The 17,679-nt window shown below is 39.6% G+C and overlaps 1 protein-coding gene across 1 annotated transcript in view; it reads left to right on the forward strand.

Moving 5' to 3' along the window:
- LOC121274838 (cytoplasmic polyadenylation element-binding protein 2-like) overlaps positions 1-17,679 on the forward strand; it is a 137,254-nt gene that overhangs the window by 56,668 nt on the left and 62,907 nt on the right. The window contains exon 4 of the mRNA XM_041182244.1: positions 5,194-5,244. Within this exon, the coding sequence (XP_041038178.1) occupies positions 5,194-5,244 (51 nt within the window). The remainder of the gene's footprint in view (positions 1-5,193; positions 5,245-17,679) is intronic.

Here is a 17,679-nt window from a genome sequence, read left to right on the forward strand (position 1 = left end):
TAAATTATTGGAAATTTGTCACACCCAACGAATGTTACCTTAAATAACGATGGGCATATTTTTACCACTTGTCACATTAAAGAACTTTTTTTGATATCCAGCAACTTGAAGAGCAAGCAGAAATTTTAAAAAGGAGCACGATGAGCCTTAATTTTGAGTGCAAATTTGTTGCCTCAGGAGCAAGTTTCAATTTTTTTAGGACAAGAAGCTTGTATGTCTGGTATCAGTAACTTGTGATAAATAGACTTTCCATGAATCTTTGAACTAGCTCATGTTTTCAGTGACCTTAACTTGGTGCATTATTTTTGGTCTTGGGATGCAGCTAACACAATCACGACTGCTTTTATTGGCCGTCCTTAGTTGGCCCTAGTATCAATGAAGCAGACCACAATTAATTGGAAGCTGTTTCAGTTGTCTTTTAATGTTTTTTTTTAAATAAAAAATTTATTTGAATTTGAAATACTAATTCTAAATGAGGTCAGGGTTGTTATTTAGTGTATGTTAAAAAGACCAGTGGGAACATTTTGTGCTTCCTGTTCTGCAAATGTATTAAATCTAAATTACTACCAGTGATGAAAGAGGATGAAAATGTGGGCAAATGCAACAAAATGGCTTTATTGTAGCAGGTTTCAAGATTTTTGTACAACAGAGCTTGTGACCAAGGAATTAAGATTAAGAAGCTGATCCATGTTTCTTTATTACTTAGGCCAAGGGCATGGTATTCATGATTGTTGGCTACTATTTTAATGAATTCTCAGCTTCATTTTAACACTGCATTTACCAAATGTTTTCACCCATCTTCTGAAACATGAAGTTTATGTTCTGTCCTATGCTTAGAAGTAGAACTACATTTTGAACATATGTTTTTTTAAGGAACTGCATTTATTTGTTCAGCATTTAGCTGATGAACACAATTTAACTTATGATATTTTTAAATTTATGCAAGAATAGAGTTTCACAGATTGCTTGGTTGAATACTTGAATGAAAACACATTATTGCTATAAGTAATGTGCTTTTGAGGACGTGTCAGTATGTTTTTAATGTTGAGGAATATTAAGTGAACCTTTAGACCATCTGACCATGCCCATCACCAGTGTTTTATAATTATAAGTTTGAGGTGAATGAGGCTTGAGTGAAAAGTGACTCTTCCCCATAGAAAGGGCCTCTCTCCTAAATTCTCTCTATTATGAAGAGTTCTTACATCCACCTCCATGATATTTCCCACATGCGTTTGTCACAACTAGGCTCAATTATTCCAATGATCTCCTGACCGGCCTTCTAATCTCAAAACCCAGCTGCTCCTATCCTAACCTGCGTTAGAGCCATTCAGCTCCTGACCTCATTACAGCCTTGGTTCAAACATGGACAAAAGAGCTGAACTCTTTTGGTGAGGTGAGAGTGACTGCCCTTGACATCAAGGCCACATTTGACTGTGTGTGGCATCAAGGAGCCCTAGCAAAACTGGAACCAATGGGAATCTGGGAAAACTGTCCATTGGTCATAGCTAGCACAAAGGAAGACGGTTGTGGTTGTTGGAGGTCAGTCATCTCAACTCCAGGACATCACTGCAGGCATTCCTCAGTGTAGTGTCCTCGGCCCAACCATCTTCAGCTGCTTCATCAATGACCTTTCTTTCATCATAAGGTCAGAAGTGGGAATGATCGATGATGATTGCACATTGTTCAGCATCATTCGCTCAGTGGAAGTTTAATTCAGTGGTATAGTACAGGCAGGCTGAAGAAGATCCCTAGACCCAGAAACTGAGAAGAAGCAAATACACAGTTGCTGCAGCTGTTTTTGTTACTTGAAGATAACATTGGTGGATCTACGGTAAACCGATCAAGTTGAGCAGAGTGCACACGAACATACATATATACATACAAACTAGGAGCAGGAGTTGGTCATTCGGCTCTTCAAGCCTGCTTCCCCATTCAGTAAGATCATGGCTGATCTTATTGTAACCTCCTACCTATCCCCGTTAACCTTTTACCCCCTAATTAATCAAGAATCTATCTAGCTCTGCCTTAAAAACATTCATAGACCCTGCTTCCACTGCCTTTTGAGTAAGAGAGTTTCAAAGACTCATGACCCTCAGAGAAAAAAACTTTCTCTTGATCTCTGTCTTAAATGAGCGATCCCTTATTTTTAAATCATGATCCCTAGCTCTAGATTCTCCCTCATCCTCTCTACATCCACTCTGTCAAGACCCCTCAGGATCTCAATGATTTCAATCAAGTCACCTCTTACCCTTCTAAACTCCAGTGGATACAAGCCTAAACTGTCAAACCTTTCCTCATAAGACAACCTGCCCATTCCTGGTATTAGCCCAGTAAACCTTCCCTGAGCAGCTTCTAACGCTTTACATCTTGCCTTAACTAAAGAGACCAATACTGCATAGACTACCATAGGTGTGGTCCCACGAGTGCCATGTACAGCTGAAACATAACCTCCCTACTTTTGTATTCCATTCCCCTCACATAAACGATAACATTCTATTAGCTTTCCTAATTACTTGCTGTACCTGCATACTAGCCTTTTATGATTCATGCACTGGGACACCCAGATCCCTCTGAACCTAGGAGCTTTGCAATCTCTCACCATTTAGACAATATGATTTTTTTATTCTTCATGCCAAAATGGGTGATTTCACATTTGCCTACATTATACTCCATTTGCCAGGTCTTTGCCCACACTTACCTCCTGTGTCACTTTGTAGCTTCCTTATATCCTCTTCACAACTTACTTTCCCACCTATCCTTGTGTCAGCAAATTAGCAACCATATCATCTGTCCCTTCATCCAAGTCATTTATATAAATTATAAAAAGTTGACTTTGTGGAACTTGGGTTGGCTGTAAGCTGCTGTCGACTGGGGACCAGGCTAACTCCTAGAAGGAGAGGAACTGAAATTCTGAGAGGAAGACAGAGTTTTGAAGGGCTTTGTGACTGAAATTTCTGATCTATACACAGAGTAGATTGCTAAGCCAATTCCATAAGATCTGTCTAAGTTATATCTGCCACTTCGTGAGTAGCTTATAATCAACCACAATTTGCCTGTTAATTCATGTTGACCTTATGTTGATTCTGTATTTTAAAATACAGGAGGGTACCTAAGACATTCACTGTTTGTTTGACTCTCATATAGTAAAAATTCTTTTGTTTTAAACCATGAAACCTTGTGGCTTCATTCATTAAATAACTGGAATTTTGGATTTCTTCTTAAGAGTTACTGGTCTCATCTGGGATAGTAACAATATTGATTGTCATCAGGTTCCCCAACAACACAATGCAAAATTCTCAACCTCATGTTTAAATCCACACCTTTGCTCTCCTCTATCTCTGTAATCTTTTTCCATCCTATTCTATCCTCTTGTGCATTTCTCCCCATTCCCTTCCCCCTCCACCCCATCTCCTCCTTTGTCCCACCAATTGTCCAACCTTCAGCCTCCTAGAATCCATGCTTTGACACTCCCTCATTTTAAGACCCCTTCAATTGTCTGGCCACCTCTTGTAATCTCTCCTATATCTTGCTATCCATTTTTTTTAAAAAAAGTACACCTCTGTAAAGTGCTTTGGAACATTTTCTGCATTAAAATTGTGCAAGCTATAGGCTGGTGTAGCAGAGACCCTGGAGCAAGTCTCATCATGGAAAGATGAATGGAGTGTGCGTACAATGGGAAAGGAAGTGACAAAAATGAGCTGCCAAATTTTAAATACGGAAGTTCATTATGAAAGCTGTGCTGCAGTACTTATAGAATATGGTACAGTCCAAACGTCCCCAGTAGTCTAGCATTGTGTTGGATTTCCAGCACAGGATATTCGGGAACTCGGCCTGGCCCAAAATGTCCATGAAACTGTGATGTTTTACAACTTATTGGGTAGAACTTGACTTTCTCTCTCATCTTCTGGCCCATCTCTGCCCACCAACAGGCTATTTAATTGTTATTCCTCTTATATCCTTATAAGATGAAAGCTAGAAATCCTTTTGAAGTGAACTTGGCATTTCCATAGAGCAAAATGTAAGTGTTGGATTATCTATTGATACTGTAATACTTTTAGGATGAAAAACAGAATTGACAAGTAGGGGTGGGAAATGATGATGCTTTGCTTGTTGTAATTTAAAATATTAATTTTTCCCATAATTTTTCTCGACCCTTGCTGTGTTATATTAATTTTCAATTGTTTGCAGTAGACCAATCTTACAGATTTGCTTTGGAAGATATGGTAAGATCAATAGAAAGAGACTCCTTTCTTCCTGGCATACTGCACACATCAGCTATCAAGGGGTTACTGCTGCCAGGAAGATCAAAACTTCCATTTGTGCAGCAGCAGCCAGTTTTATAGATGTTCCAAAAGTGAGAAATCAATTGTATGTAATTTAGGAACATTACTTTGTGTGCCATTGCATCAATAAATTAGTTTCGCAACCCCTCATATCCAGAAGCTAAGGAAAAGAAGGTGAACTACTCAGTAGTATCATTTGTTTGCTGTAATGCCACTCTGCTATAGAGTGGCAGGAAGTACGCAAAAGCAGAGGAGGGAAAGTTAGAAAACGTAGTCACCCTGCCTTAATCATGAGCACCAATGGGACATGAAAGAAAGAAATGCGTTTATATAGTGTCGTTTATGACACAAAGTGCTTTATTGTCAATTAATTACTTGTGAAGTGTTGTCATTGTTGTGATGTAGAAAACGCAGCACCAATTTGTGCACTGGTGTCAGAGGGAATGGGGTGGGACTAAGCAAGTGAGAAAAAGCCAATTGTAAATGGAGATATTAAACCAAACATCCTTTTTGTTGCATGACATAGCTGTAGAATTAGAAAGATATATTTTCTGGTCCCCCAAAATTCATTGAAAGCAATAAAGAATAGTGGTTGCTGGGAAGCAGAAATGAGCCAGAGACAAATATTTTACTTAAAAAGTGGCATTATTAATTAGGAAGTCAGGCCATAGCAATGGAGTTCCTTTCAGTTTTTTAAATTTGTTTTTAAATGACAGTGCAGAAGGGCTTAATTCATTGAGAATCTCTTTGAGCTGTTCTGAGGTCATGGAAGGGACTATATGAAAGCAAGATTTTTTCTTTGCATTCTTTTAAGAGTTAATGTTGAGAATCCCTCACATGTTTGCTGCTTTGATAATGCTCTTTCATTTAGAAATCTTTTCTAATTTTTATTCCATCCTGCTCATTTCAGGTCGTTTAGGATATCCACATCCAGGGACTGACAATTTTCTAATGATAAATGGTAAGTCTTTCGTTAATGATACTTTACTCCTTCCACTGCTATTATTAAAAAGCTTTAGTGCAGTTATGCCAATGGGCAGAATTTCGGGCTCACGACTTAAGAGATGGAATGATCAGTTGGTAAAAAATTGTACTACACGATGGCCTAAATTTAATATCAAAAATTGATTTCCTGTTGAATTGTTTATTTTAGTTGCTATTATCTATATCTCCCTTTACACCTTCATCTGGCATCATGCTATGCTGTAGGAATAATGCCAAATAATGTGTTAGGTATTGAATACATTTAGCCATGTTTAATATTCCATCATTGACCAGTTTAGCCATTGTGGATTTTCCAAAATGAATAGGGGTCTCAACAGGTCAGATTACATGGCAGCAATCTTATTATATAGAAACAATTGCATTCTTTCATTTCATATGATCCTGGAAGTAATTTTAAGCCTGCTTACTGTTTAGTTAGCTTTGTGTAAAAACAATCTGTGCAGCAATTTATATGGCCTAACTCATTGTGACCATGTCATGTTCTAATGCATTTTGAAACAGGTGGTCTTTAAGTTGTTTGCAGATGCATTTGGGAATAAAACATGATTTCATCTGGACGCAATTTTAAGATTAGAACGCATTGCTCTGTTTAATTCCTGAAGTACAATTTGTTGAAACTCAGAATATGGTTTATTTTAGTGTTTTTTCATGCAAAAAGAAACATATAACTATGATGCTTTAAATGCAAAGTTTTATTTTTCCAATCGGTAGTTCAGCAAAGAAATTAAGTTGGCGACTATATCCCCCGTTAGACCTGGTGATAGTTTTGCACAGATGTTTACTTATGCTTAATGTAATAGTGTTTCAAAGAAATCCCTTTACTCTGGTCTTATTCTTAAACATCATCTGTATTTTGGGCCCAGAAACCTTGACATTCATTGTGTTTGGGGGAAAAAAGCAGTGACTTTCACATTTCATAAGGTGAATTTACAGCATTAATGCAAAATATAAATTACATTTAGCAATGGGATTAAAGCCGTTCATTGTAAAACCCAGCTTAAGGTACTGGACTTTTATCTGAAAAATCCTTTATTGATCTGATTTTCCATGTATACATAATGCTTTCATATTATAATTTAAACTTTCAAAACACTTCCTTTCTGGGATTCAATATCCTGCCCTTAAAAAATATTTTGAACCGCATGCACTTAAATCGGAAATGCCTTACACAAAATGCAGGTAAATACTTAAATGTGTAAATTTGCTTAACAAGTATTTCCCACCATTGAGTGCGAAACTTTATAGTCTTTCATCAGTGTTTGAATTTCTGCTTCTCCAGCAGCTGAGTGGTACTTTAACTTCACCAGTGATTGTTAACAATGCTGACTCGGACAATAGGCCATACCAGATCCACTCCTGTTCTCCATCCAGAAAATGGTTGGTTGCTGTTTGCCCTTAGCTGTGATGCGCCTTGTTGGAGATGCTCATTATTTATTGGACTTGCTTTCTTCCACTGGCCTGGAGTGGTTATTCTGATTGGCTGAGCTGAACACTGGGGCTTCCTCTCTCTCTGTGTGGTGTTGCTGCTACTGAAGTCAGGCATTGTTAAACACCAAAACAAAAACAGAACTACCCGGAAAAACTGAGCAGGTCTGGCAGCATCGGTGGAGAAGAAAAGAGCCGACGTTTCGAGTCCTCGTGACCCTTCGACAGAATTTGAGTGAGTCCTCAAGGGACTCACTCAAGTTCTGTCGAAGGGTCATGAGGACTCGAAACGTCGGCTCTTTTCTTCTCCGCCGATGCTGCCAGACCTGCTGAGTTTTTCCAGGTAGTTCTGTTTTTGTTTTGGATTTCCAGCATCAGCAGTTTTTTTTGTTTTTATCTCTATTGTTAAACACCATTCTGATAGATGACCAATAAGCATTATCCAAGGAAGTATAAAGCACACAGTGATCAAAAAATATCTACCCGATCTACTTTTCATCTTAACCATTTTAGCAACAAATGTACAAAAATATTGAAGAATGGACCCATTGTGTGAATAGAAGTATTGAGATCACATGCCCATTATATGTCTATTATAAATAAAAACAGAAAATGCTGAAAACACCTAGCAGGTCTGGCAGCATTCATGGAGAGAGAAGCAGCTTTAATAGCTCTGTGACCTTTCATTGGAATTTGAGCTCTGTTTCTCTCCCTACAGATGCTATCCAGCCTCATCCCACTTTCCAGCTCTTGGTTTTTAGTCCTGTAGATTTCAGTCCTTCAAGTGCATATCCAAGTATTTTTAAATGCAATGAGGATATCTACCACCCTTTGTGCAGTGAGTTCTAGACCTACACAACCAATGTTTCCTCAAAGTTGTGTGGTCGCACAGCAACCTATAAGTTCTTGCGCAGGCCAGGTGCAAATCAGTTTGTTAAAGTTACTGCCCATGTGTGGCCTGGTCATTCAAAAAAGTTTAAAGGGCCTGCATGCTACAAAAAAAAGTTAGAGGTTATGTTGCCCACCATCCTCTGGATGTAAAGTTTCTCCCTTAGTGCCCCTCTAATCCTTCCATCCAAATACTATAAATCTATGTTCCTGGTTATTGATGTTTCTGCAACAGAATAGAAATGTAGAAATTACTGTCACTTCTGCAAAAGGTATGGGATAACCCAACTTCCATAAAGTTCTTCACAGAGAGTAAAAACAAGGAAAATGTTAGGCCTTATTAAATGAGATTGCTATTCATGGTGTAGCAGGGGAAGAAAGCACGGTAGAGAAGTACAATCTGGCACAGACTTCTGAATTTTGTGGTGTTAATAGGTGAAATGTCATCTAGTTAGTAATTCTAACTTAGCTTGGATGTAAGCTGTTGGTCTTATTAACTGACCACAATAAACGTGTCTCCAGGTTTGAGTGAGACTCTCCTACATGCCGCATTTGGTGTGTATTATGTTCATTGACATGCAGTAAGAGAAATCTCGAGAAAATGTTTGAAGCCCATTGTAAACATGGCCTTATGCTACTGACTGTTGTGTCTGTACATCTATTTTGTATGGAGGGTAATTCTAGAGTATGACAGTTTGCTGAAGCCAGCAACTGGCTGGTTCTCAAAACTCCTGCATAATGTACTGCAGAAAATATGACTCACTGCATCACATCGTTCTCAAGAAAGGTCAATGGTATAGATGTGAAAAGAACGTGCCACACAAGGAAGAAAAATTCACATCAAAATGTCACATGTGGAGTTCGCTCGTTATGCATCAGGGAGTATTCTATTTTTGGTCTGACCTTCACAGTTGTTTTAAAATTTCCTGCTCTGTCATTAATTAAATTAACTTCCTAAAATATATGCATAATGTCCCCCAGCCTCCCCTCTCTATGTAACAAATGGAAATACAAAATGTTGTTGTACTGTTCTGACTTTCTACACAAATGGATCTTATTTTAACACATTGTTTTTTACATAGGAGGGAAAAGAGATGATCTGCTTGTAAATGAGGAATCCTGAAGTGCTTATCCTTATTATAGGCACAACTGAGTTATCCTGCTCGTTTATAAGTTAAATTGCCATATGTAATATATGTTACCTGTATTGTATTGGCAGCCTAACGACTGTAATAAATTGAATTGCTATTTTGTAATTTAGAAGGATAGCAAGTGACATTTTAAATGTTGTGCTCAAGCTCATAGTTCAGGAAAAGAAGGAAAGGCAAGTTTAAAGCAGTTATCTTAATTCACAGGATGTGACAGAATTGAAAATTACATTTTAAATGTTTTAATAATTGATAATTAGGTTTTTTCAAACCAAGGTTTTGTTTTGAAAATCAAATATGGTTTTTAGCTGAAATATGTCAATTTTAAAACTTAGTGCTGTAACTACACACAGCACTATTGAATTGACTCAGTATTGGAATGATGCACATGGAATATTGAATCTGTGATTGGACTCAATTTATTAAAAATATGCTACAAGGATTGTCAAAATGTACAATGTGATCGGCTGGTAGTTTGATAGTGGTAAGTGTCCAAAGGGTGATATCCTGATCTCAGAACCAAAATAGGCATGGTTTCTGAATACCTCAATTTCTACCATGTTGGACAGGGAGTATCAAGTAGAGGCAATAAATAGCATTAATCAGAAAAATCAGGGAAAAGAAAGTCTGAGAGTTGCCTAGTGTCACCTAGTCTGAAGATTGGAGCCATTGTAGAGCGCTAGAGTGTGATCACATTGTTGGCAGGCGGCCAGGTGGGTGAAGAAAGGGATATGTTACAAGCAGGAGGAAAATAAAGTTGCCCACAATATTCACATAATTTCTCCTTTTTAAAAATGTGGTAAACTGATTTTTTTCTAAGATGCAATTACTGCGCACTAAATGCAAATACATATCTCAGTTTCTTGTGTACTTGGAAATGATGTCTGGATGTCCTTTCACCTTTTTAGCTTTGGGGTCGGAGAAATAGTGTTACCCTTTAGTGGACTAATCTGTGCCACGCTGCTAATATATTAAAAATGCTGAATGGATTACAACATTTTGGTCCATAATGTCTGGCTCCAACTGTAGCAAAATGGTTGTTTAAACAAATCTTAGAAAATTCCTTGCCTTTTACTTAACCTCAATCCAGAAAAAAAATGGGGACTGAGCACAAAAGAAATGGGCCATAATTTGTGCCTCACATAATGGGTAAAGGCTGTAATTGTAATTAGACTGAAAAGTTGAAACCTTATTGCCATCCTTATTACTTTATAACCCTTATACACTAATCATTTAATAAAATATAAAGTGCTAAACAACCGAATTGCTTTAAAATATTAAAAACAAAAAAACTGTGGATGCTGGAAATCCAAAACAAAAACAGAATTACCTGGAAAAACTCAGCAGGTCTGGCAGCATCGGCGGAGAAGAAAAGAGTTGACGTTTCGAGTCCTCATGACCCTTCGACAGAACTTGGCAAGTTCTGTCGAAGGGTCATGAGGACTCGAAACGTCAACTCTTTTCTTCTCCGCCGATGCTGCCAGACCTGCTGAGTTTTTCCAGGTAATTCTGTTTTTTCTTTTTTGCTTTAAAATATTAATGGCCAGAATTTTTCCAACGGTGGGGGCTTGTGTCCTGTTGTCTGAAGAGATGGCGGGGAACACATCCACGCCAATTCCAACTGCCCTGCTGCCAATTTACACTCCAACGAGCATTGATTGGCATTAGGAGGTATTTCTGCCCCTCACTCAGGAGGAAGTCCTGCCTTAGAGAGCTGCTGGCCAATCTCCAGTCCCTGCAGCAACAGCACTACAGTGGACCGAAGAAGAACCGCTGCAGGAGGCCTGACACCAAGTCTGGGAAGCAGGGAAAATGTTGTCAGGGGTCCCAGGGTGGGAGGATAGGGAAGGCCGGGGGGTGGGGGGGGGGGTTCATGAGAGGGTGACGGGGGTCCCAGAGGAGAGACCAGGGTGGGGTAGTGGAGGGGAGGTAGGTCTGGAGGTCATTGGACCTTAACTGAGGTTGGGGGGGGTCTTCTGATGAAGGCCACCCACCACCCCTTCCCGCCCCAGATCTAACTTGATTTATTTCTGGTCATCATCCATAGGCGTTCAATCCTGCCGCCAGCCTAAAAATTTGAGGCTGGGTGAGAAGCGGCCCTTAAGTGTCCAATAATTGGCCATTTAAGGGCCTCAACTCTGGTGAGGGCGGGCTTCGCATCTGAGGCCTTGCCTACCCCAGCGTATTGTCAGTGCAGGCGTGAACCTGGAGGGAATCCTGTCCCTGCAATTTTAAACTCCCCTCCCTAACACGCCTAAAAACCCGCCCAGGGATGAGCATAAAATTCAGGTCTATATTTATATTTATTCTTTTCACATGTGAACAGCTTCTAAAGCCTGTTCTGTGGTCCAGAATTCACCATTCCCTTCTAGGCTCTATCCCCACTTAGTGTCTAATGTAGTCTGCCCTGCTCAGCACCCATGTAAAGTCCTTTATGTGGACTCCTGACTCTGCTGAACTGTGCAATTACTCTGGATTGTCTTCTCCATCTAGTAGCTCAGGCCAATTACAGTGTTCCCTCATTTCTCTCCACCCCAGTGCCTGTAGCACTTCCCATGTACAGAATTAACTGTAACTAATTGCTAGTCCTGACATTTCCGTATCTTTGGCGGTTACCTCTGCTGCCAAAATGCCTTCTGCAACAATAACCACATTTTCCTTTTTGCAAAATGAACTTTATTCGGCTCTTTCTTTAAATGCAATACATGAGGTGCCTCACTTCATTATCATTACAGGTTGTATTTACAGTGTACATTTGCAAGTCATGTCAAACATTCTTTGGTGCATACAGCCTGAGGGGTTTTACAAAGGTTCCAGCCCATCGATATACTATAGTGGAAGGGCTTTGGACAGTGAGTGGCCTTTCTCCATTGAGCCTTTGGGGCAGCTGCCCCAAGCTTTAACGCGTTCCTTAGCATGTATTCCTGAACCTTGGAATGTGCCAGTCTGTAACACTTGTTACTTGACAGTTCTTGTAGGTCTTCCAGTGCAAACAACCAAGTTTTCAGGCAGACCAAAGAGCATATTTCACTGAGTTGATGATCCTCCAGTAACAATTGATGTTTACCCTGGTGCCCGTCCTTGGCAATTGAACCCTGCATTATGGAGCTAAACAGTATGAACCTTGACAAAAACCATTGCATCCCTTTCCAGACCTGCTTTGCAAAGGCACATACCAGAAGGAGTTGGGTGACAGCTAGTTCCCCACCGCTGCTGCCTCAAGAGCATTGTGTGGAGCTGGTGAGACTCAGAGGGTGCAGGAAGGACCTAATGGGGAGGGCTCTTCGCACCATCTGTCAAGCTACACCTTGGTGCTTGTTTAAAAGTTATGGCAATGACGCATTCTGCTAGACGTCTTTGACAGTCTGCTCAGTGAAACATCTGACAGGATCCGACACCATCTTTTCATGCAGGGCCTTGAGGACATTACATGTGGGCCTGATGAACTTGTGGTCAAAGATGCCCACCTCTCAACTTTTTCCATAATGGACAGATCGTACAGCCAACTGAATGGAGCATTCCATGGCAGTGTGACCAGACCCATCTTCTGCGAGAGTGGGGATAGATAGAACTTCACATAGTGACACCTGGTATTTGCCTGCCAAAGGTCTGTGTGCAGCTTGATACACACAACGGTGGACATCAGGATGATGGGTGCAGTTTTCCCCCTTTATCTAGTGGTTTGTACATTATGTCCCTGAGGGCACGATCTATTTTCAATCTCTGGATAAAGCAGAAGATGGCTCAGGTGACTGTCTCAGCGTAGGAATGGGTTATGGGCCAGACTTGTGCTACATAAAGCATCTTGCACCAAATGACCAGGTTCTTGTAAGCAATGGCGAGGAAACATCGATCTCACGTGCCCGGTTTCTGTTTCATCATCGCTATACACCTTCCAGTTTTTGGTGCATGCCCCAACTCCTCCGAAGCACATTCGCAGCATGTTCAGGTAGTCTGACCTGACTGTGAAGGGGTCAAAGGATCTGGCAACCCAACTCTGAGCATGGACTCATTCTTGTTGCAATTTACTTCGGCTCCTGAGACCTGTTTGAACTTGCCACAGATAGTCATCAGTCTGCAAACCAACAACGCTACTTCCACTACTGCATCTTGAACAGTAATAGTTGAGTTCAGACTGATGATACTTCCTACTTGGAGCTTTCAGGGCCTTCAGGCTGCCAGCTGGTTTAGTGCACCTTGCCACCAGTGCCTCCAACCTGCCTGCCTAGTTCCCCCTGCAAGGAAACCAAGGTGTATCTCAGCTGCGAGCACACATGGTCCAAGTAAACATTTTCTTCACTGTACTTTTTGCAAAAAGGGAAAGTAAGAGAACCAGCAGAATAAAGCTGTTTTACATGCCCTCTGAAAATGCAGATAAGCTCCATATAATTACATGAGTGAGAAGGCTGCATGTCAAGTATAATTCCTGCTCAGTTTGCAATTACAAACTGTTTTTGCCAAGCTGCTGGTGTGGTTTTTGAACTTATTTTCTTTTTTTTTCAAAAATTGTTAAAATGATTAAAGGGGAAAAAAATATGCTAATCGGACATAGGTCTTTACTTTGTTTTTCAGTAAGTTCACCCAATCTTAGCTATTCCGGAATATTGCCTTTTATTACATTACACTGCTGTTAATAGTGTCTATGCTTCAAAAGTACTTAATTGGCTCTAATGCACCTTGGAGCATCATAATTACGTAAAGCTCAGGTTAGACCCCGTTGAGTATGCTGTGTTTAGTTCTGGGTACGTCAGGAAGGATAATGACCTTGGAAGGCGTAGAGCTGAAATTCACCAGAATGATACCAGGGCTAAAAATATTAACTTATGAAGACAGATTGCATAGATGAGGCTTGCTATAACCTGTAATGACAAGTGTGAGGCATCTCAGGTGCTGTATTGATAGAAACTGATTTGTGCACTTTATGCAAGGTCAAATTTACATTGTTATGCAATTACCTTGTATAAATTTTATGAATAAATAGTATTTTGGGGTAAAAAATTCCTTTGGGTATTGAAGATTAAGGGACGATATAACTGAGGTGTTTAAGGTGATTAAAGGAGTTGACAGGGTAGAAAAATAAAAACTGTTTCCTCTGGTGATGGAGGCAGGGGTGCAGAACAAGGGGGCATAACTTTAGAATTAGCCCATTCGGGAATGATGTCAAGAGCATCTGTTCACACAAAATGGAAATCTGGAACACTCTCCCCAAAAAAATCTGTGAATGCTGGGTCAATTGAACTTTTTGAAACCTAAAATTGATTAAAAAGAAACGTTGGCAAGCTTAAAGGTTACGGAAGCAGGACTGGAAAATGGAGTTGAGATAACAGATCAGCCAGGATCTAATTGAATGGCAAAACAGGCTTGAGGAAAGAAAGACTTACTCCAGTTCCCATGTTCTGAGATCATGAAATGCAATGTATTAATGTAATTTCCTTCTTTAATATTTGAGTAAAATTGAGATATATGATTGTAATAATTGGTAGCTCCTTTTATACCTGATGTTGCATAAATACTTGAGAAAAATACTGCAGATGCTGGTTATCTGAAATAAAAACAAAAATTCTTATTGAGCAATCCTACAGCTGTGAGCATGCAAGAATCTGAGCCTTTACCCAGGGAATAATGCACTTAAATTCTTTCCTCTACTGGCATCCAGACTTTCTAAACCAGTTTCTTCCTGCTCCTTAATTGAAGTCATTGTTTTAACACAAGGAAACATGGCAGTCAATTTGTGACGCCATCACAACGTCCCATAAACAGCTGTAAGATAATACTGAGATTTTTAATGTTGGTTGGGGGTTAACTGTTAGCTAGGACTTTCCTTCAAATAGTGCCTTGGGACATTTTATGCCCATCTGACAGGATAGACAGGCCCTCAGTTTAATGTCTTGCCTGAATGATGACACCTCCAACAGTACAGCAATCCCTCAGTACTGCACTGAAGGATCAGCTTTGGATTTTGTGCTCAAGTCTTGGGCATCGATCTTGAACTCTCAGCACCCTGACTCAGTGAGTGCTACCATTGAGCCAAAACAGGCTAGGTTAAAATTGCTATATCTCTTTATATTAAGTGTTATTTTTGGGCAACAGTGAAAAGCTTTTGCAATTTCACTGCAAGTAAATAGGTCTGTACAAACACAATACCAGACATTGATTTTTTTTCTTCATGTGTACTCCCTCTTAGATTTGTGTGAGAAAGCAGTTACACAAATGTGCTTTATGGACACAGATATTTGTGTTTTCTCATTAGAGAGATATATTTATACTATACATCTTGTTACAATATAATGAAGTTATAATGAAGATATATGGTCAGCTACCCCATAATGCCACCCACAAATTCCTTTTACTCATCTATTCAAACTCAAATCTCTATTTTGCCATTGTGGTTTCAGTTAGCCACCTGACAACTTAATCTAGCTGGAAATAAATTTTTGAAGATATGATTTTTAATAGTTTGTAGGCTGGGTACTCACAAATATCATGTGTTTCATGTATAAATAAGTTATAAATTATTTGAAAATCAGTTTTTAAGACCCTTTTACTTCCACAGCTGCTGAGCTTAAATTGCAAGTTGCATTTGGCTGTATTATCAAAGCATAATGATGATTAGTTCTGGACTTTAAGGAACATATTTTCATTAATAGTAATGTCAATTTAGCAACAGGGGAATAAAGCTAACATCCCATTTGTGTGCCCAACAGGAACTATCTTCTTCAGCTTGGGGGAGATAAATGGAGGGTCTTTGGGGTGAAGAAGATAGTGAGTTAGTGAGCCTGGTAATAGAAGTTTGGAACCCAGATGGTAGACTGGAAAATCTAATACCAGAGTCAGGCAGGTCAAAAACATTAAATACTCATTGAATACTCAAGGCGTTATTGTTGATTGACCAGCCAACATAGCTCAGGTAATGGGATCTAGAGGTGTAAATTGTCGCTAGATCAGGGATTCTTCCCTTCTGGCTTTTAATAAGTTCCCAGTTGATAGCATTTCTATCTCGTCAGCTTACCAGTGCACAAAGAAATTCCTAAGCTTTAACTGTTGCCAACCTACAGGAAATTCTCTGGATTTAGATAAATGGAGTATGGAAGAAAATGTGCATTCCAAAAAGGGCAAGCAGAAATTCAACTTGACAGTTTCTCATTAACTTGTTTGAAGATTCTTAAACATGCTGATTGATTTCCATGTACACTAGACACCTGGCTTGACCAAAACAATTCTTGTTACTGTTCTTTTCCTAATGCAGTTTGCTTTATGTATAATTTATAAATGTGCCTGATTCATTTTATAGCATGAATTCAGTACATATCAAGCAAGTAAAGAAATTAAAGATTTTATAATATTTAGGCCACTACAAATTATATGGCACTCCCATAGTGGCAACATGTAGTGGCACAGAGCAATGTAGACTAGAGAAAATAAAGACTGCCTTTTGTATAATGCCTTTCACAGCTAATTAATTATTTTTTGAAGTACAGTCACTGTTTTTGTAAAGGTGAGGATTTGTTCAGTGAATAAAGTCCATGTCAAATTGAAGTATTAATTTATAACATGAACGTAAGAGGACAGATTTTGTAGCTGTAATGTGGTGAGCGCCTCAGCATTTGCTGCCATTACAACTGTTACGCTATTGCTGGTATCCACACATGGGCAGTTGAAATTTAGAATTTGCTGTTAATGATTCCCCAGTCCTGCAGAGGGCGTGCGTTGAGGTCCTGCATATGGAAATGTTTAGAGGTAGTTTAAACTGACATATGGAAATGTTTAGAAATTGTTTAAATTGATGTAAACGTCCACTTTTATGTGATTAGTGTCGCTGCAAAGACCTGTGATAAAGTTAACCTAGTTGAATGAGGTGTAACTGGGAACCTAATATTATACCAAGTTCATAATTACACACTGCACCCAGATAAAAGCAAAATACTGCAGATGCTAGAAATCTGAAACGAAACAGAAAATGCTGGAAATACTCAGCAGGCCTAACAGCATTTGTGGAGAGAAAGACGGAGTTATTGTTTCGAGTCCATATGACTCTTCTTCAGAGCTAGAGAGAAGTAAAACTGTGATGAAATTTATACTGTTTAAGGAGGATGGAGCAGGATAGAAGGCCAGTGATAAGTGGAGGCAACGGAAAGATTGATAAAGATGCCTTGAACAGAAGGACTAAGTGGTATTAATGGTAGTGGCACTGGCTAAAGGAGGTGCTGATGTAGCATTAAGGCCAGAAAGCAAAAAGTGGTAATAACAGGATAAGGAGAGATACTATGGAAAGAACAACATGAACAAGAGACAGATATCCCTCGTGGGGATGGGTTGGAGGGAGGGGACGGTGTTGGGAAAAAAGATCAAATATAGTATAAAAGGTGGGGATAAAACAATGATTAAAAATGAAAATAAAAATAAAAAAAATGAATATTGAAAAAAGGGGATGAAAAAGGAGTAAGGATGGAGGAGAGAGTTCATGGTCAGAAGTTGTTGAAGTCAATGTTAACTCCAGAAGGCTGTAAAGTGTTTAATCGGAAGATGAGGCGCTATTCCTCCAGGTTACACCGGTAGTGGAATGAATAAATGTGGATACAGTGTCGGTCAAGTAGGCTGCTTTGTCCTGGATCATGTTGAGCTTCTTGAGTATAGTTCAGGTTGCACTCGTCCAGATAAGAGGAGAGTATTCCATCACGCTCCTGACTTGTTCCTTTGTAGATGGTGGAAAAGCTTCGGGGTGCCAGGAGGCATGACACTCACTGCAGATTACCCAGCCTCAGGCCTGCTCTGTTAACCAGAGTACTTATGTGTCTGTCCAATTACATTTCTGGTCAGTGGTGACCCCTGCCCTCCTCCAACCACAAACACCCCCCTCACCCCACCCAACCTGCCCCAGGAAGTTGATAATGGTGGATTCAACAATAATTCCATTAAATACCATGGAGTGT

Source organism: Carcharodon carcharias, chromosome 1 (genome assembly GCF_017639515.1).
Source record: "Carcharodon carcharias isolate sCarCar2 chromosome 1, sCarCar2.pri, whole genome shotgun sequence".
Lineage (NCBI taxonomy): Eukaryota > Metazoa > Chordata > Chondrichthyes > Lamniformes > Lamnidae > Carcharodon > Carcharodon carcharias.